This window comes from Sphaerodactylus townsendi, linkage group LG05, assembly GCF_021028975.2.
Source record: "Sphaerodactylus townsendi isolate TG3544 linkage group LG05, MPM_Stown_v2.3, whole genome shotgun sequence".
Lineage (NCBI taxonomy): Eukaryota > Metazoa > Chordata > Lepidosauria > Squamata > Sphaerodactylidae > Sphaerodactylus > Sphaerodactylus townsendi.
The window spans coordinates 67424467-67448671 of record NC_059429.1 but is presented as its reverse complement, the minus strand read 5'-3'; the positions used below and the strand labels follow the sequence as shown (position 1 = coordinate 67448671).

Below are 24205 nucleotides of genomic sequence, written 5' to 3'. Positions count from 1 at the left end.
CTGTTGGTCTCTTTCAATCTGTTCTCTCTTACACCCCACACCCCTGCATACTTTAACCCAGGACCCTTTAACCTCTGATAGTATCTTTCCAAGTAGTACTTTTCATGCGGTGAATATATATTTGTTGATTTGTGTACAGAGCACAGTTTTTCCCCATTTTTGTATCTGGAAACCAACTGCATTGTCTCTATAGGACATCTATTCTGATAATGAGTGTCATATGAAATGTATCTGTGTAGCACAAACACTTGCTGAATAGTTCTTATAGACCAGTGTGAGATTTGATTGGGATTGCACAAGTCCATCCCCATGGTCTGCCTCCTTTGTTCTCATTTAACATTTAACATGGTAGACTTGGCACTTGCACAGGCCTTGTCTATGTAATCTGTATCTTTTGTAATGAGTGTGGTTTGTGGACAAAATCTACATGTAGACCCTGTACAAAGCTGTTACTCAACCATAGAAGCAGCTTTGCTATCTTACATAAATGGACATCAGGGCCACCAGTCACTAAAGCAAGAATACTCTGACACCTACATTTTGTTCCTCCCCCCACCCCCGAATTTTATTTGAAGGCTTCTTTCTCCAACAGTGTGTACTCATCTTTTTTTATACAGTAAATTTAAATGGCTAATGTCATATTATAGTGTAATTTAACTGAAAAGAGAATTGCATTTTTAATCCTTAAAATTTGGATGGCTGGTTAAATTTTTCCTTTACTAGACTCTGCAGTTGATTATCATGCTAATTAGAACTCTGGTTCTAGCATTTAAATTGCTTGCAAAGCCAATGTTTTGTTAGTGTAGCTATTCTTTGCTGTAGGTCATAAAACTTGTTGCTATATATTTTTAATAGTTTTCTGCCTCTTTTAGTGTGAAAGAGATCATAGGAAAACATTGAAAGAATAAACATTGCAGAGAAAGTAGGAAATAAAAACTTACATCACCTGGCATTTCTAATGAAAAGGGTAGCTATATCAGTATAATGCAGCAGAACCAAAAGTGCTATTGGGTGCATTAAAAACTCAACATTATTGTTGCATAAACAAATAATTGTTTTAATTAAAAGCATTGCTGTGACATATATAATTTAATTTCATTTATTAGTTTTATATACCGCCCTCCCCCTGAGGGCTCAGGGCGGTTTACAACAAGATTAAAACATACAGTAAAACATAATTTAAATATTAATTACATAAAAAACAGAACCCATTTAAAAATATGGATGGCATCTGGCTACCCCCTCCCCTCCCTTGTGCCCACGGGAGGCCAGATGACATGGTAGATGTTTTTAACCATAATAGTAAACTTGTTAATTTACTCTCTACCTTTCCATATATTTTTCTGAATCCTTCAATTTACATTATCCTAATGCTTTGAACATCTCTGTGCAAAGATTTCAGTAAGCCACACCCTGTTCAAATAATTGTATTCACAAATGTGTGGGAAAGAGCAGATTGAACAGTTCAGCTGTATTGCATTTCTTGTATAGAAACATCCTGTTTCTAGTCTGAGGATTGGATTCTCCCAACTTCAGCCTCATACCCTTCAGTGGGGTAGTAGATATGTTAAACCTGCCTTCTAAAAGGCTTGAGTAATGGCATCCATTTATTCAGAGAGATTTTATTAGTCTTTTATAGCAAAAACAAAAGAAAACTTGCGACACAAATGAACTAGATCTGTTGAATAATTTCTACATGTCATGCCTTGTGTACTTGGAAGATACTAAACTCTTATCTTGTCCTGTACTCAGGGCAGCCAGAATCTCTAAACATCATGTAGTGCACATGTAAAAATTGGAAACACTTTTTTTTAACAGGAGACTGTTTCGGATGGACCAATCCCATGGATTACCAAAAACAGTGTAACATTTGTAGCAGAACAAGTTTCTCACCACCCTCCAAGTATGTAATTAATTATTTGGAGTTTTGTTTTTCCTTTTCTTCAATCAGTAGCATTGTTTTTAGCATTCTGATTGTAAACTTTGCTCGCTGATTTTGAAAGTATTTCTGGCTTCTCTGCAGATTTCTTTATTGGAAGCAAATATATATTAAAATCTATATATTGAAATCTATCTATATATTGAAATCTTTGCTTTGTAATTTACTTATATCTATTTCTTCTCAAGTTTCAGCATTTTATGCAGAATGCTTCACCAAAAACATTCAATTCAATGCTCACATCTGGACCAAGTCAAAGTTTCTGGGAATGTCAATTGGTGTTCATAATATAGGTCAAGGTAGGTTCTAGAAACATGTAACTTATCTGCTTCCTCATTCCTGAACAGTCGTGGGTAAAATCAAAGTCATAGCCGACGCCAGGCGTTAATAGTCAGCTGCGTTGAAAGCACATTGTAAGTGGCAAAAAAGTTTCAATAGTGACAAAAACTTCTGTAGCTTTCAAGTGATTCCTTTTTCTACCGGGTAAGAGATATAGAAGTACTTCTCCCGTGGTTTGGAGGACAGAATGCTTCGATAGGAGATGGTGGACTTTGTTCCCCAGATCCAGGGGATGGGGCAAGCATGGCTATACTGGTTTCTTTTTTGCGTATTGGCTTAAGTCAGGAAGACATCAACTGAACCCTGAGGGCTTACAGCATGGTTTAGAATTACTTAAAAAGTAAGCCCTGATCTGAATAGCCTAGGCTAGCCTGATCTCGTCAAATATTGGAAGATACGCAGGGTCAGCCCTGGTTGGTATTTGGATGAGAAAACCACCAAGGAAATCTAGGGTCATGATGCAGAAGAAAACAATGGCCAACCACCTCTGGACGTCTCTTGCCTTGAAAACCCCACAGGGGTCACCATAAGTCTGCTGTGACTTGATGGCTAAATAAACAAAACAGATTAAGTGTGTTGTGGGAGGGAGCCGTGGTTCAGTGGTAGCATGCATGCTTGGCATGCAGAAGGTTCCAGGTTGCTCCAAACTGGTCGGCAGAAACACACGCAGTAGCTTACATGCGACGCCATTGCAGTTAAGCGTACTTTGGCACCTTTGTTCTTTGGGGTATTCTTCACCTGAAAAGCATGCCTGATTCTTATGCTGCCGTTTTGTTCTGCAGGGTGTGTGTCATGCCTGGACTATGATGAGTATCGCTGGTTCTGACTTTCCCGCCGAATGGTTATGGGTGGCAAGTTGTCCTCATAATTTTCTGCTACTTTCGGCGGCGGTCAGGCTTCTTTCCACAGGCTTTGAAGTGACTTCTATTCCCTTGACAGATCTATTCTCACAGTGCCATGGATAGAGCTTGGAGGAGAATGCAACATTAGCTGCTCCAAGACAGGCTATAATGCCAGCATAATCTTCCATACAAAGCCTTTCTATGGTGGGAAAAAGCACAGAGTTACAGCAGAAATCTTGTAAGTATATTCTGGAGTCTTACTCAAACTCATTTCAAGCAGAAGATATTACTTCTAGGGTGGGAGAGATGGAGCAGAAGAGGGCAGTCTAAGGAGTTTTGGGCAAATATGTGTTACAAGCATTGTTAGGCTAAAGTGGTGGTGATGGCTTTTTTTTTCTTTTGATTAGTTCTCCAAATGACAAGAAATCCTTCTACTCAATCGAAGGAGAATGGAATGGTGTCATGTATGCAAAACACGCAACAGGGGTAAAGTGCCTTATTTTTTCCCGTTTGGCAAACTGGCTACAGCATGTTGATGCATTTTGTGTTTCCTTAGAACTGTTCTTTACCCAGATCGCGCGTGACTTCAGCCAGTGACCTTTGAAGAAGAGAATAAAACCAACTCTTTCAAAGTAGGTGAAAAGCTTATAACTGCCGGTAAACAGCTTGTATTGCTGCCGGTTTATGAAGGTTGCTCAAGGTTTGATGTGTAAACTGCCGTCAAGTTTGAAGCCGACTGGCGGCAACCCCATCAAGGGGCTTTCAAGGCAAGTGAGAAGCAGCAGTGGTTTCCACTGTCTTCCTCTGCAGAATCTTACTTGGGGGGGTCTCTTGTCCAAGTGCTGGTCCGGCTTAGCTTCCAAGATCTGACAAAATTGGGCTATACCTTGCTGCTCCCTTCCAGCTGGTCACATTGGGATGCATTAAATTTACTTTAGGAAAGTCTTGGGAGTAAGGAAAAGTATTGACACCAATTGAAACTTAATCAAGAATAAATGTAAGTTTACAAATGTAAAATGTCTTTCTTCCTTTAGGAGAATGTAGTCTTTATAGATACCAAGAAAATGCCTATCATTAAGAAGAAAGTAAGAAAGCTTGAAGATCAAGAAGAATATGAATCCCGCTGGTAAGAATTTAAAGCTCTTTTTTTCTGGCTGTCCCACTGACTTAGTCTTGGTTCCCTTAATGAACATCAGCAGTGTCAAAATTTGATGTATTATAATGGGACATACACAGTGGTGGGATTCAAATAATTTAACAACCGGTTCCGAATTTGAAGTGTGACCTGGCAGCAGCCTGCTGCGGGCACGTTGGGTGCTCCTCAACTTAAAAGGCGCCTGGAAGGCCTTTGTCAAGCTGCTCCCCCCCCCGGTGCACACCTCTATGGAAGCACAGATGTAGCTAGGAAAAATGGAGCCTAGAGCAAAATCTTTTTCACACCCACCCACCTACCTGCATGTGGGCAGCCGCCCTCCCCCACCATGACCAAACAAAGTTTTATTTGCACCAGGTCATCTCAAAGTCACCATCACATTATAGAATGTGCCCAACTCACAAATCTGGGTAAAAGCCAGGACCAGATGATTTTAAACGGATCCTCATGAATGTTTGATTTTTGCATTGGATGAAATGAAACCACCATGAAGCTGTAGAATATGTCTTAGTCTACAGGCAGCACCAAAACAATCACACATCCCATGCTCTGTGGCGTCGCAGTGGTGCAAAAACCTGCTTGAAAAACATGGATCCTCATGATGTTTGCATTAAGTCATCCCAAAATCACCAGCACATCACAACTCCTCCAGCCATTAGCCACATGTCTGAACACAACAATCACATATCCCTTGCTTCGTGGTGCCGCAGTGGTGAAAATATTATTTTGTGGATCCTCGTGATTTTTCCACTTAGTTACCCCAAAAGAGCCCTTTGAAGATGGGGCGGTATATTAAATCTGATAAATAAATAAAATCACCTGCACACCACAGCTCATACCCCCTAGACACATGTTTGAACACAATAATCCTGCATCCCATACTCCGTGGCACCTCAGTGGGACAAAAATGTGGTTAAAACACATGAATCCTCATAATTTTTGCACTGTCACCCCAAAATCACCATCAAATCACAGCTTAGGGTGGGAAAGGGTGGGTAGGGATAGGAGAAGGTGGCAAGGGATTACTAGGGTGGGGGAGATGGAAAGGGGTGGGGAGGGGTGTGGGGAGGGCAGGAGGGCTCGTTTGCCCAACAATCATTGGATCCCTGGGCTGGTTGGGGTTGGGAGGGCTCATTTGCACAGGGATCTCTGTCGGGCCCCTATGCACCCGGGGCTGCACCACACCCCTCCTCTATTTTACCTTTGATTCTCCACTCTGAAGGCCTGTGGTGCCCTTGGCTGGCAGCTGGGGCTTCCTTCCAGCACAGAAGTCCTTGGCTCAGCCCCCAGCCATCTGGGTGGCCTCTGCAGGGCTTCCTCCTGGCGGATGTCACCTGGCTTGTTGGGGCCAAGCCAAGGACTCCTGTGCTGGAGGGAAGCTGGCCGCTGGGGCTTCCCTCCAGCACAGGAGTCCTCAGCTCGGCCCCCAGCCAGCTCGGGGGCCTCTGTTGTGTTTCCTTCCTGTGGAGACCACCCGGCTGGCTGAGGGCCAAGCCGAGTACTCCTGTGCTGGAGGGAAGCCCCAGCCCCCCAGCCAAATGTGTTAGTGACAGCATTCAGGACAGCAAGTGACCACGCACAAGCCTTGGGAAGGAAGTTCCACCCCACCCCCCGGAGGCTTGCGTCTGGCCTCCCAAAGGCCTGGAGCCGTGGCACCCTTGGCTGGCAGCTGGGGCTTCCTTCCAGCACACGAGTCCTCAGGAGCCAGCCAGCCAAAATTGCCACCACGCCAGGCCATGAGTGGGGTTGCCACTGACCCCCAGTGTGGGAAACTAACTCACCGACCTACTGAGCAAACTCCTGATCAGGGTGTTCCGGAGGAGGGGCCAAAGGGCTGGGTTGAAACCTTAGTGCAAGGGAATCCCTGCCAGGGTCAGGGTCCAGACTTAGTATTTCACCAGTTTTCTACCATTGGCCAATTGGCCATGCTGGTAGGGGGCTGATGGGAATTGTAGTTCCTGAACATCTGAGAGTCCGCGAGGTTCCCTACCCCCCTGATATAAAGGACTTCAACCGCCTCTCTCCTGCTCACACACTGGTGCTGGGATCCATAATGGCTGCCTTCCAAACTTTCAGTAGGAGTGGGATTACCAGTTCGGCAAACTAGCCAACCATTTAGCTACTGCTACTAGCAAACAGGTCCGAACCAGCTAAATCCCACCTCTAAGCATACACATTTCTTGTATTTCACAATTATGTCTATCTATACTTAATATCTTGTATTTTATATATGATCTATTAAAAGTACAAGAAGGGTAAAACATGAGGTGAGCCAGTCTCTTATACTTGCCAGGATGGTGGAAACCTCAAGAACCAACTTGGCAAACGAGCTATCTTTGATCTGCACCTAGCTTATTGACGGAACCATTTTTGAACTTGTTTGGATGTGAATAGTCAGGTCATAGTATGAACCTGCAGCCTCTTTTATTTCTGCATTTTTGGCTAAATATAATTTTTCCTTCTAGCCTATGGAAAGATGTAACTTACAACTTAAAAATCAGAGACATTGATGCAGCTACTGAAGCTAAGCATAGGCTCGAGGAAAGGCAAAGAGCTGAAGCCCGAGCCAGAAAAGAGAAAGAAATTCCATGGGAGACAAGGGTAAGACTTACTAAACAAACAGTTTCTTGGTTGCCAACTCTTCCTATTACTGTGACCCTGAATATACTTTTCTCTTTACAGCTGTTCCATGAAGATGGAGAATGCTGGGTTTATGATGAACCACTACTCAAGCGACTTGCTGCCAGTAAATATTAAAGGGGCCATGCTTATGAAGTTCAAGCCTTGACTTAGTGGTGGTAGTTGTAACTTCCAAGTACTCTTCTTTTGGAGGGCCTGTCTCCTCCAGTTACAGTTGTTCCTCTCAGGGATACTGGATTTACTGATGCAGCATACAATTAAAACAGGAAGAGCCTTGACTGTGTAGCAGTAATTTATATTGGCCTTTCCTGTCTGACCTCCCATTCTTTTAGGAGAATTAATAAAACCTGGGCTTGAGCCCCATCATGATCATTCTAACCACCACTGTAAAGGTGCAACAGGGCATTGGATGCCAGATACATATGACTCTGGCATACTCCATAATGCATAATGATTTCATTTCATTTGAGCCAGTTTATTTCTTATGTATATATGAAAATTTGTTCTGGAAGTTTAGAACATGCTATTTACCAACTACTATTTTACCAAAAAAAATTCCTTTTGGCATTTCCATGTTTCCCTAAAATAACTCGGTATTTTTAGAAACTAAAATGTAAATGATAGGTAAACATTTGGTTCTAGCTGGTGCATCTATAATGCTTCATAAAATAATTTTCAAATGTATGCATTGTTTTATTTCATAGTAAAACATTTTATAGCAAGAATGCTTTGAAGCAGTACTCCCATCAACACAAAGATAGCATTTATTTGGTGTTTATTCTGCTAAGAGAGAGTGCTGATTTGAGAGACCAAGACCATTTGCTTCTATTGCATAAAGGAGCAGAACGAAACGTTTAGCGTCACAGCTGTAAGTTCAATGCAAATTTCCAAACACTATTTTTAAAACAGCAACAGTATAATGTAGGTGATATTAATGTCTGCGGGAACTCACATGATTGTCACAAAGCGAGAGATAATTAATTCTTACATCAGTTCTGTTCTATTTTATTGTAGCTGTTCATTTTCAAGTTGTGCATGTGCTAAGTGCCATCAAGTCATTTCTGACTCACGATGACCTTACGCATCAATGTCCTCTAAGACCAGTTTTTTTGCTTTTTGCTTTTTCCCCCTTATGCTAGCTTTATGATGAGAACAAAATCATACTAATTGACAGTATTCCAAAACAATTCACATTATGAAGTTGCGTTAAGTAACTGGCCCACAATCCTTACGACTGAGAGATAACATACTGAAAGAAAAGCATACTTGAAATACCAACCCCCACCCCCACCCCCCAAAAACCCTTGCTGTAGCTGAAGTGTATTTCTCCATGCAGAATGATGTTCAGGATCATACCAAACATTGTGTGACTAAAAAAGAGTTATAATTAATTCTGTGGTCTCTCTTAGAAATGGGAAGAATGCCAAGCTGTAATATTTCCTAACATTTCTATGCATACAAATTTAAGTACGTGTACACTAAGCTTAATCACTGTTTTTGCTAATAGAGAAGGACAAGTGGGGACCTGCAGGAAGCATCTTATTGTCCCCTCCTCCATTACTTCTTTTTCCTGAAAGTCCCCATCACACGTCTCCCTTTCTTGCTTCCTTCTGTCTGTCTAAAGTTGCTATTCTCCAGGTAGAGCCTGGAGATCTCCTGGGATCACAACAGATGTCCCAACTACAGAAATCAGTTCCTGCTTAGGTTTATAGCTCCAGGTTGTAAAATTCATGGAGATTTGGGGTACAGCCTTGGGAATGCAAAGTCTGGGGGAGGGAAGCAACTTCAGCAGGGTCTACCTCCAAAAGCAGCCATTTTCTCTTGGGGGGGGGTGGGGGGTGGCTGATCTCATTCAGCTGAAGAGCAGCTGTAATTCTGGGTGAATTTTCTGGCCCCTACCTGGAGGTTGGCAATGCTAGCTCCTGTGAAGGAAATTGCATCTATGGCATTATAGTTCTCTAAGGAGCCCGACCCTACCCAGGCTGATCCCTTCAAATTGCTAGGAATTTCCTAACCTAGAGTTGGCAGCCCTATCTCCTTCTCACCCAACAGCCAACCTACCATTATCTGCCTCTTTGTCTTAAGCCTCCCACCAGTACCCTCTACCTAGGAAAACCATGACCTAGTTGTGTGGTGCTGGCCCATTTCTTTGGTAGGGAATCTTGAAGGACTCATGGGGAGGCATCTCTGAGAATTCACCTCACCCCGTATGCCCCTCTCCCTGGTATCATGATGGTATCAAGTCACCCAGAGGATTCTTCCAGGCCTGAGTTTGCCAACCTCCAATCTCTCAGAATTACAAATAAACTCCAGAGATCTGTCCCCGTCACATTTTCCTGCACACTTGGGGACTTTTTCAAGCTTGTAGAATGATCTCTTTCTCTTTCACAACTTCAATCACCAGGTTTAAGTATCATCACATTTGGCTGATTTCGCTATTGTGGGCAGAAATATGGCTGATGTATGCTGATAGACCTGTCCTGTGAAAGCTGGTTAGGAGTACACACCTCTTTGCAAAGAAGACCTTAGATCTGATTATTGTTATCTGACTACATAGAATGACTAAGGGTATTCTGATTGCTCCAATTCTTCTCCAAGCAGAAAAGTAAAAGGCTGCAGAAATGGGGATGCACAAGTAGGTAGCTGTGAATTTCAGTGGAAGGCCTGTTGAAAGTGACATTCAAATCTATATTTGAATACCTGTTCTAGCAAATAAAACACATGGAGTTCAAAGATACAAAAAACTATAACCATGAGGGCCAAAGCAATTAAGAGGTATATTTCTTTTCAAGAGCCCCATTACACTGAAAGATATTGTTTTATAACTACCTATACAGCAAAATAGATCAACAACTCTTAATTTATTGCACATGATACCTCTTGGAGCACTTATATTGAACTTGCTCATGCAGATGATTTCTGTAATCTCAGACATACTATCACCAGTAATGTTCTCAGCTATAAACTATTACATAGATAGCTTATCTTTTTTTAGTCCAGTAGCATTTTCTGGTCAGTAGTTGAGATACAGTTTAAAAAGCTGTCTTAATCTGCAATAGCCCATATGAATAAGCTGAGGCCTGCATACGCCTTGTTCACAGATATACCCACCCCAGTCAGAGTTACTGGGAGATTTAGTTTTTATGCAGGTTTTTAATCCTCTACAGTTACATCTTTCTACTGTTCACAAAAAACCCCATTCCTGCTTATGCATACCTTATTACTTCAAAAAGATGCTTGTGTTTGATTCTATTTAATATAGCAAGTATTTAGTTACATGTTTTTTTAGAAAGCATGGCAAATTAAGATCATTTATAATAAAACAGAAACCTAGTTTGACATTATTTAAGGCAGTAGTTAGTTTTTAAAAAGATGTTTTGCTGAACCACTCCAAGTATGCTGTAGTGAAGCAAAGCTGTACTACACCTACTGTGGCAGCCAGAGAAGTTATTTTAATATCTTATGATAGGGAAGAACATTGAGAGTTGATGTATACATTTTGATGTCCTTGATACAAGTGACATTAATCAAAGAAGAAGCATCCAAGAAAGAAAGTTGAGGTATTTCACTGCATGAGGGACTGTGAACATTTGAGGAAGTTGAAGTGTCTGCATCTCCTTCATGTTTTCCATATCCAATCACCTGCAATGTCAAAACATCAAGGTCACCAAGATGTCGCCTTTGTAGTAAACTGGTTTCTGCCTCTACTATTCCACATTTATAAACTAAGTTATGATACAGATTAATACTACTAATGGATTTTTCCCTACTGCACATATTTCAAAGTTTCCCCCCTTTAACAATGCAACCCTAAAAAGATTTACATTCTTCTAAGCTCCTTAATTTAGAAGAGTATAAGTCTACTTAAGATAGTAGTGACGGCATGAAATTATCTTAAGCTGCAATTTGTCAGACCTGAATATTTCTATAATACAGGAACAAAAGTTAGGCTCAGGTTCAAAGGTAATGAAATCAACATAGAAATTTAAGCTAAATATATTTTTCAAAAAAGTACATCATCTTCCACAAATACTCACATGTACACTCAGTATTTTCCTCTCTTTGCCTCTGTGTACTTGAAACCAATCAACTAGGTTCTTGACTGAAGCGATTTGAGCTCAATCTAAAAACAAAAGTATTACTTTGCAGTTGAGAAATCAAATGCCAGTAATATGTGAATTGGCTCCCAATTTATTCCCCTTAATGTATAAACTATGAGAATGATTAGTTTGACTTCAAATAATATCACTTGCAGCAATAGCCCTGTTTAAAATATGTTTCTGAGAAAAGGATATAGATTTTCTCAACAGTTTGCCAAAGGGAACAGCTTCAGTGCAAATGGGAATTTGTCTTAGATGAAACCGGATCTTGAATTACAGCTGCCTACAAGAATCCAGAGAAGGCTGTACAGACTCCACACAAGAACAACTAGATGACACTAGTCAGAAAATCAAACTGGGGATAAGCAACAGGATTCTATAGCATGATTACATTTACTGACAGTATGATAACCCACTAGTAGGGCAGACCAGCAACAAATAGATGACACAAAAAGGTGGGAACTAGTCCTCTATTTCAGATATTGACAGTAATAAAACTTGTAACAACCTGACAAGCAAAGTTTCTCAATGACCCCTAATCAAAAGGCAAAAATTGGTAGATGGGGTGAAGGTAGAGGAGAATTTGGGGGGAAATGGCCAAGTCCTCCAAAAATTCCTCTGGTTGTGGGGGACGAAGGACATTTGTAACCAGATATATGTGTTAGATTTTTAACATGGCAGACTTTAATGAACTCTGGTGTGTAATGAAAAAAATTCCTTGGGCAAGAATGATGGGAGGGAAAGGAGCAAGTGATAGTAGGCTATTTTAAAAGAAGACCTCTTACAAGCTCAAACTTGTAATCATAGTAGGGGATCCAAGAAGCCAGTGTAGATAAATAGTGAACTCCTTGATAAGTTTAGGAAGAAAAAAAAGAAACATTCAAGAAATGGAGGGAAGGATCTCTAAAGAAGAGCATCTGAGGGTTGCTAGACACTGTAGGTCAGCCATCAGAGAGGCCAACGCTCACAGGAAGGCTTGCTGCAATAAGAAAAGCTTTTTTCAGACATGAGAGGAACAAACACAAGGTAAAAGAGGCAATAGGAGAAACTGTGACATGCGTGAAATACTTCTACTTTCTACCTATCCTATCTAGCCTCAGCTTTTTTTCCCTGAAGAAAAGAACAGGCTCGTTCAGAAATGGTTGTAGGCAAGGCTGGCATCTGGGCTGTTGGTTGACAAGGATAGAGAGATTGTTGGGAGGTACTTGGCTGCACTGGATGAGCACAGATCCCCCAGGCCAGATGGTGTGCATCCAAGAACTTTCTAGAAAGCTTGCAGAGCCTTTGTCCATCATCTTCCAGACCTAGAGGACAGGAGATGTACCACAAGACTGGAGGAGAGTGAATTTTATCTCAGTCTTCAAAAAAGGGAGAAGGGCTGACCCAGGAAACTTCAGACCGGTCAGACTGACTTCTGATCCAGGGAAGACACTGGACCAGATTTTAAAGGGATTTTAAAGTACTTGAAGGAACAACTTGGTGACCCAGCACAGTCAATTTAACAGGTCCTGCCAGACCAAGCTGGTTTCCTCCTTTGAGTAATGTGCTTACTAGATCATGGGATTGCTGTTGATGTTGGTTTACTAGATTTCACTAAAGCTTTTGACAGAGTTGCCCATGATGTTCTGATGGGTAACCTGGAGGACTGGATAGTTAAGTGGATAGGGAAATTATTGGAGAATCACATCCAAAGAGTAGTTGTCCATGGCATTTCATCTGATTGGAAGGAGGTGTCCAGTGGAGTGTCAGAGGGGTCATAAGAACATAAGTTGGATCAGACCTGCTGGATCAGACCAGAGTCCATCTAGTCCAGCATTCTGCTAATCGCAGTGGCCCACCAGGTGCCTTTGGGAGCTCACATGCAGGATGTGAAAGCAATGGCCTTCTGCTGCTGCTGCTCCTGAGCACCTGGTTTGCTAAGACATTTGGGTAATCTCAGATCAAGGAGGAACAAGATGGGTAGCCATAGATCGACCTCCTCCTCCATAAATCTGTCCAAGCCCTTTTAAAGCTATCCAGGTTAGTGGCCATCACCACCTCCCTGTGGCAGTGTTATTATTCCAAATAATCGATCACACGCTATGCAGGAAGAAGTGTTTCCTTTATTAGTCCTAATTCTTCCCCCCAGCATTTTCTGCTAATGAATGCCCCTGGTTCTAGTATTGGGTGAGAAAGAGAGAAAAAATTTCTGTCAGCATTTTCTAACCCATGCATAATTTTATAGACTTCAATCATATCCCCCCCTCATACGCCTCCTCTCCAAACTAAAGAGTCCCAAACGCTGCAGCCTCTCCTCATAAGGAAGGCGCTCCAACTCTTCAATCATCCTCGCGTCTCCTTTCTCTCTGCACTTTTTCTATCTCTTCGATATCCTTTTTGAGATGTGTATTACCAGAACTGAACACAGTACTCCAAGTGCGGTCGCACCACTGCTTTATATAAGGGCATGACAATCCTTGCAGTTTTTTTTATCAACTCCTTTCCTAATTATTCCCAGCATAGAGTTTGCCTTTTTCACAGCTGCCATGCATTGAGTTGACATTCCCATGGAACTATCAACTAAGACGCCCAAATCCCTTTCCTGGTCTGTGACTGATAGCACTGACCCCTGTAGCGTGTATGTGAAGTTTGGATTTTTTGCCCCTATGTGCATCACTTTACATTTTGCTACATTGAACTGCATTGAACTTTCGTTTGTGGGCCTGGTACTTCTCAATATTTTCATAAATTATCTGGATGAGGGTGTGGAAGAACTACTCATTAAATGTGAAGATAACATCAAATTAGAGGATTAGCAAACACCCCAGAAGATACAGAATTCAACCACATCTGAACACACTGGGTAGATGTGAACAGGCTACAATTCAACAAGAATATGTGCAGAGTTCTACATCAAAACAAAAATGAGAAGCACATGTACTGCATGGGGGATACACTTCTGGATAACACTATAAACAAGATCTAACAGTACAGGTGGACTGTACGCTCCACATGAGCAGTCAGTATGCTGCACCAACAAAAAAGCTAATGCAGTCTTGGGGGTGTCAACAGAGGCATAACATCCAAATCACCTTAACTGGGAAGCATGACAAAGATTGACTTATGGTGCACACATAACTTTTGGGCCAATACTTTGTTCAAGAGAAATGTACCCTAAAAGCTAGCAACAAATTAATCTTAATTTATAAAGCCATTTTACCTGTGTAGATCTGACATAGCCTATACTGGCCAGTATATAGGCTGAGTACTATTTTTTTTTTGTTCAATCTATCTTATATTGATTAACGTGACATTATTTTGTTCCCTTATCCTTCTATCATAGTCAAAGAGTTTCAGAAGTTAGTGAAATAGATGCTCAATTATGTAGTTTCCAGGGCTCACATTTTATATTTCTTGAGTGACAGTCCCCAACTTTTTTGAATCTATGGCTCATTTGGAATTCTGATACAGCATAGTGCGTATAGCTACAAAATGGCTGCTGCATCTTACTTTCAGTCACATGATAAAGATTCTTTTGGTCTGGTGGAGTGCCACCAAAGGAACATTTTTAAAAATCTGCACAGTCAATCAAATCTCCAGACCAATTCAAAGCTTTGCTTGGCAAATGCCTAACCTGGTGCTATTTAAAAACAATCGGTGGACATCCTGGCACCCACAGGAACCATGTTGGTGGCCTGTACTAAAGCTTCTGTGATATTAAGACTTAAAACTCAGGACACAGAATTTGGTGTTGCCATTTCCACATGCTTACCTCCCGCACTAGTCTGTCAAACAGATACTGCTGAGTAATGACTTCTGTCCAGTTCCTGTTTACTTCCTCACCCAGATGTGAATCTTCACATTCTTTTAATTTAATAAGAGCTGTGACCTGAGGGAAGAAAATATATTTTGTCATTGTCTGCCATTGAGCTATTTCATTCATAATATGAAACCACAGGTAGATATGACATAAGCATATCTCTGGAGCTTATGCTCCAATTTCTTCAACCTGCAGTAAACTATAATTTGCAAACTGGAATGCAAACGACAAACTCTGGTTTCAAATTCTAGCTTGCATGCAACATGTTTGCATAGTTTCAATGTAAGTTTAAAATATGGTTTAATATAACAGAGGAACTAAAGAAGGGACTCAAAACATACATGTGAAAGAAAAGGCTACAATCCCAAGTAAAAACCAAATGAGAGTTTTGTACAACATGTAAACAGTACTGGCTCCAGTAAAGGGTTAAAACATCACACGTTCTCAGTTTTTCCATTTAGACTGCACTTACAGCATTGCACAGTAGCATCTAGCATAAGATGGAACAACAGATGGACATCTGTATTTATTTATCTGTCGGTTTGTTTACTGGAGTTATAGACCATCCTCCCCTTGTCAAAATGGGCTTAGAATGCCTCACAACTATCAGTTTTACAGTAATAAAATCAAATGACATTATACAACCAGACTCAAGTGTTATTGGGTATACTTTCAGTTTCTCAGTGCCCCAAAACCAATATGAAGTAAATCAAGAAAGGACAATAGGGAATTCCTAAAAATAAAATTTTAAAAAGGCACAGGAGATGAAAAAAGGGAGAAGAGGAGAAGGCCAGCTAAGATGGGCACTGCTGCTGCTTTCAGCCATAGTCCTGGCAGAATATCTCTCTCTTGCAGGCTCTGCATTGAAGTAAATCCCACAGGGCCTAGGCCTCACTCGAAAGAGCATTCCACCAGGACATGGCCAGCGACAAAAAAAGCTCCAGGTCTGTTTCAGGACAGCCGGATATTTTTTGCTGAGTGCAGTGTTCTTTAGCTACAAGCAGCTTCATACTCAGAGATGGTATATCCCTGTGTACTGATTGGTAATGAAGAAGTTTGGCCTGCATGCTCTGCTCATTAACTCTCAAAGATCCGTCTAAGCTCACGGGACTTCCAGGGACCACACCTCATCAGTCGCTTGGCTCGAGCATGGCCAATTGGCCATGCTGGTAAGGGCTCATGGGAATTGTAGTTCCTGAACATCTGGAGAGCCGCAGGTTCCCTACCCCTGGTCTAGTTGGCTACTAAGGGAAATCGCATATTAAGGAGACTCTTTTAGGTACCAACAATCAGACCTTGTGGTATGTCCTCACAGCACTCCTCCCTTACTCAGCTCAAGAAGAGGTGCTGTGGCTGTTTCAAGTTGCAAACTGCTACCTAATATCTCTGACATCTGCACAGAAACAAGAATATGATGCCTCCAATGAATGAGTGACTTCCTCTCAACTAAGCTCTGGAGTGAGACTCCAGTAACAAATATCACTTGGGCTGAGATGTTGGTAGAGGGGACAGTAGCTAATGTGTGCTTTTATTCCCAGCACTCCAACTACAGTACTGTTCCTATAGCATCCTTTATAGTGACTGGCAGAAGGAGTTCCTAAGTTTTCAAGCACAGTACATAAACAATCTATGTAAATTCTCTCACCTCTATGAGACTGACTCTAAAAACCACACCATGCAATTTTAGTGTCCATGAATGTTCACACAAATCAAAGGCTGGGAAATTACTGGTCTCAGGAAGTAAAACCGGTGATTTAATCATATTTGTCTTAATTCACAGGCATACATCACACAGTTCCAATATACTAATAATAAAAGTATCATCGGCACAGCATAGTAGTTAAGAGCTGCAGATTCTATTCTGAAGAACAGAGTTTGATTCCCCACTCCTCCACATGAGTGGCAGACTTTAATCTGGTGAACTGGAAAGGGCCAAGGTTTCTACTGTGGGGAGGGAAAGGGAAGGCAATTGTCAGCCGCTTTGAGACTCCTTAAAGGTAGAAAAAAGTGGGATATATAAACCAACTCTTCTTTTAAATTCCCTTACCTGTGTGTTGAAAGCTTCTTCTGTCAATTGCTTGAGTTTCTCCTCAAAGCATAGAAGAAATTCTTCTATCTTCCTATCCACTAGTTCAGAACTGGAAAAAGCAAATGAATTACATTTTTACTTCTTATTGCTGCAATTGTCTAGGGTTTAAAACAGCCGTTTGATTTCTAAAATATGTCTGTTAGGACAAAGTACTCATGAGTAAAAAAGGTTACCTCTGAAGACAATTTTATCATAATCAGGCATCTACTTTAAAGTAGAAATATATAGAATTTACTCTACAAGAGAAAACTGAGTTGCAGCCTTTAATCTGTAAGTCTCCATGCAACTAAGAACAGCACTTTACCAACAAATTAAATGAACTCACTAACATACCACTTCCAAATCTCTTCCGGTAGTACAAAGGCTATTATTTTGTGCCTGCTAGAAAAGCCAGTTTTTCATACTGATGTGCAGAAAGAACATCAGTCTCCACCTATATGGTATCCTGTTTCATAAGTTACTATGTAAATGCACAAGCAGATACTTAGTGAAATCCTGTGCAATGTTATTCCAGTCTAAGTCTAATTGACTTCAGTGGAGTAGCTGCATATGACTTAACTATTAATCTTCTTTAGTATCAAACTATTAGGAACCAATGGCTGACTACAGAAGAAGATACATAGGAACAGACAACATAGGAAAATATTCTGGATGTATACTTAGGAGGATGAGTTAACATTATCTTCATGGAACATGCTGGATCATCACTGAAGAACAACTAAGTTTATAGGTTCCCATGATGGAAGCACTGACTTTTTTCAATAAAAAATTTAAAACATATAACTCACTTGTATTTGGTTGCCTGTGTAGCCACAGTAACAGAGAAGCCAAGAATCCCAGATGTATTCCTGCAAGTTGGATACACATGGTATCTAAAAACCAAGAGAGAAAAGAGATCACTTCATAAGCACCGCACTGAAGTTCTGAACGATTTTTATGTTGATGCTATTGGCTAAGAATGCCTATTTTCATCCAGATTCTCAGTGGTCTGCTGATATAAAACTTGTCCTTTCCATCAAGAAATGCATCAGATGAAGATTATGTGTACAGATATCCTTAAAAAATTTTCAATCAGAAAACACTGTTTCCATTTCCTGGATAAGGTCAACCCCACCCCCCACCTCCATGTGTCTTGGAACAATTTCTCCCTATAGAGATGTTCAATGTATTGTCGAAGGCTTTCACGGCCAGAATCACTGATCCTCTGAAGATGCCAGCCACAGATGCAGGCGAAACATCATGAGAAAATGCGACTGGAACACGGCCATACAGCTCGGAAACCCTACAACACTCCAAAAAACCCCAGATCACCTAACTATTTCAGAAGTTCTGATAAGATAATAAGAGTGATGAAAGTAGCATGTGAATTCTATGAGTGCTTGCTAATAAGGAGCTTCCACATTAAAGAGTACACAGGATTTTTTTTTAACTTCTAGTAGGGCAACTGAATGGGAACTTACCCTAAGGTTTGCTTGGTTCGCAGAAAGTCAAAACAAGGCTCTTCCATGTACATCTGAAATTCAGCAGGATTTTAATCAAGAAACTCTCTGTGCTTCAGGGGGAGGGAAGGGGGATTTGATCTTTAACCCACTGTACTCCCAAAGGCTCAGGATAAATAATTTTTCTTACAAGTAATATGTTTTTCTGAGGCAGGCCTTATAAGAACCTCCTGTTAATCCTCAGATATAAAATACTTGCCCAAGTACCCTCCATTATTTTGATCTGTACAACGGCTTATTCCAACACCATTCAAAAGTCACAGGAAGCTTTACTGTCCAGTCTTCATGAAATATTGCACTACTTGACAAAGTATTGTGTCTATTTCGTATAGTAATTTATGCAAGTTAGCACATTACCATACATACTAGTTGATTCCCTGAAAATCACAGGATTGGATCAAATAGGAATAATTATCTATTAAAAATCTCCTTGAGACATAACCTTGAGACAGTGTACAAATAAATGAATATTACCTTATGCAGAAACCCCCTTAAGATGGGTCGTCAAAAGGACAATAGGTACAATGTCTGAATCCTGCACAATGACCAGTTGCTGTGCCCAATGCCCTCTTGTTTCCAGATCATCCATTACCCTAGTGGAATTTTTCTCACAAACTCCCAGAATATGATATTTCATAGATTATTTTATGCCATGTCCATCAGTATTGCCTAACTGAATCAACATTCAAGTGTTTTAATCATTACTATTATGACTGTACAGAAAAAAACAAATATACTTGTTTTATGAGAGCAATCTAAACTTACCACAAGCAGTTCCATGAGAGAATATTCTCTTAAACTCCTGGCTCCAGACTAAAACAAAAACCAAAACCTATTCATTGCAAAGTCTGTGCATTTTCACTAACAGCTCTAGATGCTGAAATTGTTTACTGTCCCTAAACCTGATCTATGCCATCTCAAGTTCTGTGACAAGAAAAACAGGATATACATGTACTGAAGTCCATTACAGAAAGATATACAGCACTTCCAGCTGCCCACCTGTACCTGAAAATTATCAGGATGTGCAGGATAGAAACAGGTGAACACATCGTAGCTCTATGGTGTGAAGAGATGTTTGCCACTAGATTCTGACTGACCAGTTAAGAAGAGTCTCTTGAGCCTGAGCCCCCTCTTGGATGCTTACTCTGCAAGCAGCTGCCTTATCCCTTTCATGTGGCTAAAACTGCCATGTGCTTGATCATTAAATGACAGCTCTCAAGTTAATGCTAGTCTCTTTTTTTTCCATGTAGGGTTGGATGGCAGTTTTGTTTAAGGTGAAAAGACAGGCCTACATCATTATTATTGGACTATACTTTTATAAAATGTAAGCTGAATCTCTGTGTAGGAGAAAAAAGGAAGAGAGGCATACTTGACTGTCCCATGGAAAAAAAATCCTTCATACACAAAACTGTTATGCTAAGAAAAAGGTTTGGAGTCATCTTCTCCCCAATCTTATCAGCTTTATATAAGGAATATTTAAAATAACTTCTCCAAATCACACTAACAATGAGAAAGATACTAACAATGAGCAACTGAAACATCCTGAAATGATAAATATACATTCTCTTTAGATCCACACTACCTGGTAATAGACTGTCACTTCTGAATTTGAATCTCCTTTGTTAAGAGTTTTCACTTTGCACAGCAGATGAGCACTTGGCAAGTCCACCACTTGGAACTGTACTGGACATGGGTGTACTTGAGGAAGGAACTGCAGTTTTCTGAAAGGAGTTCAAAGATGAGAGTGTCACCTACCAATGCACTCCTTAAGCTCTAGGTGAGGGGCACAACCACAAAATGGCTGTCACTGGAGGCAGAGCCAGCCACATACCCAGAAGTCGTCCAAATGTGTGTGTTGGGGGCAGCTGGCAGGGGTGGGGGTGGGCAGGTAATTTAAAATATACCAGGGAAGAAGAATGAAACAGAGAATAAAACCACCTTTGATGGAAACTGCTGCTAATGCAGCACTATTTTAATCAGTACAACCAATCAGAACTTTCTTGACTTGGCTAATCAGAAATTTTTCTGAAAACATTTGGCAGGCCAACATCAATGGTGTCATCTTGGTTCACAAGATGTCTGCAAACAATGCCAGTTTCAGACTGTGCCACTTTAACTAAAAGTAAAAATACACAATAATGCCACAGACAAAAGTCCTGCATCACATACAAGAGCACAATTGTATTTAATTTTAGGAAGAGAAACTTCTTGTCAAGAGCTAGTCAGATTTGTAGTCTTAAACATTTCCCAGTGCAAAGGATGAATATACTCACTCAACAACATAATTCAGAAATTCTTTTGATTCCTAAAAACAAACAAAAGCAGAGAAAAAATGCCTGACTTCACATAACACCACAGCATTCTATTATGAGGAAGTAAAACAGCAAGCAGGACACAAGGAGCTTGTAGCAGATATTAATCAAGCTCTCTGTGCAGGAACCATCCAGAACACCCACCCCAGTGGACGGGCCCACACCCAGTACTCCCCAAAAGGCTACATCTTAAACTCTTAATTTATTTTGTAACCCAAATTAAGGGCACATTTTAAAATTTAAGGTGTTTCCTAGCACTACAGCAGGAGTTTTGCCCCAAAGCCTCAAGAGCACAGATGCAACACAGTGCAAAGTCCTTAGGGACTTTGTGCAGAAAGACAAGGTGGGAAGTTTTAAAATAAAAAGAAAAGAAAATACGATTACTGCTTTTCCCACAAATACATAACTGGAACGAAGATGGTTCTAAAGCAACAAACCAGAAATATGTTAGATTAGCAATACAGGAAGCCTAATGGTCAAGTTTAGACATTAGTCACTGCCTGAATGCAGTGGAAAAACCATTTCCCACTCCCTGTGGCTCATCCACATGAGAGAAATGATGTTTAAACACATCTTTTACATGTGCAAGTGTAACTGAGTGGAACATGAATACACTAACACTGCATACCCATTTCAATTCCAATCCCGAACGCACAGTCTGTGGGAATTCAGATTAGCCTGTGCACTCCCACACATGCCAGCTGGGTGACCTTGGGCTAATCACAGCTCTTCGGAGCTCTCTCAGCCTCACCCACCTCACAGGGTGTTTGTTGTGAGGGGGGAAGGGAAAGGAGATTGTAAGCCCCTTTTGAGTCTCCTGCAGGAGAGAAAGGGGGGATATAAATCCAAACTCTTCTTCTTCTTTTGGGAATCAGCTGTAGCCAGTGCATCTCCCTGAAGGTGTACAATAGGACTCCTATATTTAGGATTAGACAGCCTGCTGACATACACTTTTCTGATTAGATGTTCTGAGCAAGTGTAAGCTAATATGGAAGTTAAAATTGTCAAAAAATTTGCAGACTGCAATGTTTTAAATATTATTAGTTAAAACATTTTAAGCTATCTTTCCTCCCAAATAGGGTCCCCAGCATGGCTATCCTGACTAGGAAAACTGTTTGTAGGTTCACGAGTATATATCATGAATATATATTTTGTCAGAAGGATAGCTCTAAGGGACAAATGAAACTGAGATCAGAATTGCACTCACACTGCTTGTGAAATTTCCTTGGACAAGGCCCTCTGCAAAGAGTTGAGACTTGAAAGCCTTCACAAACAACAAGAGAGAATCAATGGAAAGGCCCTTCATTAGAGTCTCATATTTGTCCGTCATAGACCACCTGCCATGTTCCAGTATTAAGAGGCGTATATCTCTATAGAAAAGAGAGAAATGTCGATGAATGCCAGTTAACTGAAAGCAATTGCTTTGAAGCTGCTCTTGCATGCTGTAATCTCAGTTCAAAAGTCCACTACATGTGGGCAACTCCATCCATTCGCACTGTGACTGTTCTCTTGTCTTTTTCATTTTCTTAATCCAAGACCACAATCTGCTCACAATATAGATCAGCCATACCTTTAATTCTGTAACAATTCTGTAACAAACTGTAACTATCACTAAGAGTCTTGCACACCACAACAAGGCTGGGACTCTGCAACATTAATAAGATGACAACTGTCAGAGCAATGTGGCTAGTAAGTGCCATTATTTACCTCCCTCCCCCCTCTGGGGAAAAACTAATCCCAAGATTCCTTCAGCCTTGAAGTAACTGAGGATGGTGAAGTTGATGTCAGTTCCCCTTGATAACTTTAGAGAGGAAAGCTGGGAGCTACTGTTAAGAAGAGGGATTTGGGGTCAGGAAGCCCTCTACTTTGAGCCTCACTCTTACTCCTCCCGTATGAGTGTTTTGGAGCAACCCCTGGGAGGAGGCATTGGCTGTACTTTGAGTTGTCAGAAGGACATAAGTAGTGCTAGTTTACCTCAGCTAACACCAATTAAGTCTCCTTTCCTTATTCAGGCCTTCCTTATCCACACACAGTCCTCTGCTACTGGAATATGCTTCAGTGGCAAAAGCAAGACTAAATAAGAGCCAATTTGGGAGGAAGAATGGGACCGTTCTATTCCTTAGTATTTCTCAGCAAGGGAATGAGGGAGATCAACAATCAAATATGACAGGAAACCAATTTTACTAAGTTACATAAAGCAAATCTGCTCTAATGTCTACTTTGCACAGTCTATTTTCCAGACAACTCTTAAGTGAAGGACTGCAGTGACCTGCACATTGTGTTTGAATCACCATGCACACCTTTTTTCAAAGGCTGCCAAAAGTCCTTTGGGAGCCAACTAAAGCCAGTTCTGCCCCTGGAATACTCCCTCCATGCCAGCGCAGGCATTTGCAGCAGTGGCCAGCTGCCACAGGGGTCAGCTTCTGGATTTGGCTGTTGCGGCAGCTGGCCGATGAGGTAAATCCCTTGGAACGGGCATCAATGCCAGTTTGCTGAACGCTGATGGCACGGGAGCCAACACCTCCTCCAGTGCAGCTTCAGTACCACTCCTTTGGACTGCACAATAAAAGTAAGGCAAGCCCACTAATCCACGTTTCCATTCTGAACACACAGTGTGGGTTTTCCTTCTATACAGTATACCCAAGCTTACACAGTTGCTCCCTCAGCCCAGAGATATATCACTGTTTCATTGGACTCCAGTCACTCACTTGGCCAATGGCTCTGGTTTGATGAGGATGTTGAAGTAACTCTTTTTCAGCTGCTCAGTTATCATCTCAAAAACCTCTGGGGCAAAAGTGAAGTCAGCTAAGTGGTCGATGATGAGTTGAAACAGAAGCTAAAATAGAAACAACAGCTAAAAGTCTAAAGAAAATTCTCAGTATTCTGATGGAGCAGAGTTGTAATTACTTTTATACACAGGAACCTAAAGGTTAAAATACTTTTAGTACTTACAGGTAGCTTATGATTGAATCCTTTCACACGAATGATCAATCCATGCTCTCCTACTACTAGCTTGTATTCCAACTCAGCAACATCTGCTTCATAAGCAGGTTCAGCGAGGTTGTGTGCAAAGATGTTCACAAATGTATCAAAAAGCACTACGCTGCACACAATAATTTGTGATGGTGGGAAACAGAATAGGTAAAATTTGAAAGAAATGTTTACAATAACAAGGATTAAGTTCAGAACATGTTTCATTCTTTAAATCAGTATCTTTATACAATATTAGACTCTTGCAGACCATGAACTGCATAGGAAACACAACATAGGGAGTCTTGGGTATTTCAAATGTCAATGATGACAACTACTATTTTACTTGACAATCCACTGCTTATATTATTATTCAAGGAGTACCCTCTCAGGACAAAACACAATGCTTAGACGACAAATGAAATGGCACTTCACCACCCCCACTTACAACCTCTTTTAAATCAGTGGTAAGGATCCCAGGAATTCTACAGAAATCTGAAACATAGTGAGTTATTTAAAGGCT

The 24205-nt window shown here is 40.9% G+C and overlaps 2 protein-coding genes across 2 annotated transcripts in view; one reads left to right on the top strand and one right to left on the bottom strand.

The window, feature by feature from the left end:
- The window catches only part of OSBPL9 (oxysterol binding protein like 9), a 96038-nt gene extending 88441 nt beyond the window's left edge, over positions 1-7597 (top strand). Inside the window, 9 exon segments of the mRNA XM_048498967.1 lie at positions 1819-1903; positions 2128-2238; positions 3061-3092; positions 3095-3129; positions 3218-3358; positions 3528-3606; positions 4155-4246; positions 6739-6874; positions 6956-7597. Of these exon segments, the coding sequence (XP_048354924.1) occupies positions 1819-1903; positions 2128-2238; positions 3061-3092; positions 3095-3129; positions 3218-3358; positions 3528-3606; positions 4155-4246; positions 6739-6874; positions 6956-7030 (786 nt within the window). The 3' untranslated portion in view covers positions 7031-7597.
- A 2553-nt stretch (positions 7598-10150) lies between these two features.
- Positions 10151-24205, bottom strand: part of NRDC (nardilysin convertase) — a 52478-nt gene continuing 38423 nt past the window's right edge. Inside the window, exons 20-31 of the mRNA XM_048498966.1 lie at positions 23665-23815; positions 23421-23548; positions 21920-22082; positions 20674-20705; positions 19983-20121; positions 19166-19213; positions 18362-18414; positions 17690-17773; positions 16860-16950; positions 14765-14881; positions 10951-11036; positions 10151-10555 (exon numbers count right to left, since the gene is read on the bottom strand). Of these exons, the coding sequence (XP_048354923.1) occupies positions 11004-11036; positions 14765-14881; positions 16860-16950; positions 17690-17773; positions 18362-18414; positions 19166-19213; positions 19983-20121; positions 20674-20705; positions 21920-22082; positions 23421-23548; positions 23665-23815 (1039 nt within the window). The 3' untranslated portion in view covers positions 10151-10555; positions 10951-11003. The remainder of the gene's footprint in view (positions 10556-10950; positions 11037-14764; positions 14882-16859; positions 16951-17689; positions 17774-18361; positions 18415-19165; positions 19214-19982; positions 20122-20673; positions 20706-21919; positions 22083-23420; positions 23549-23664; positions 23816-24205) is intronic.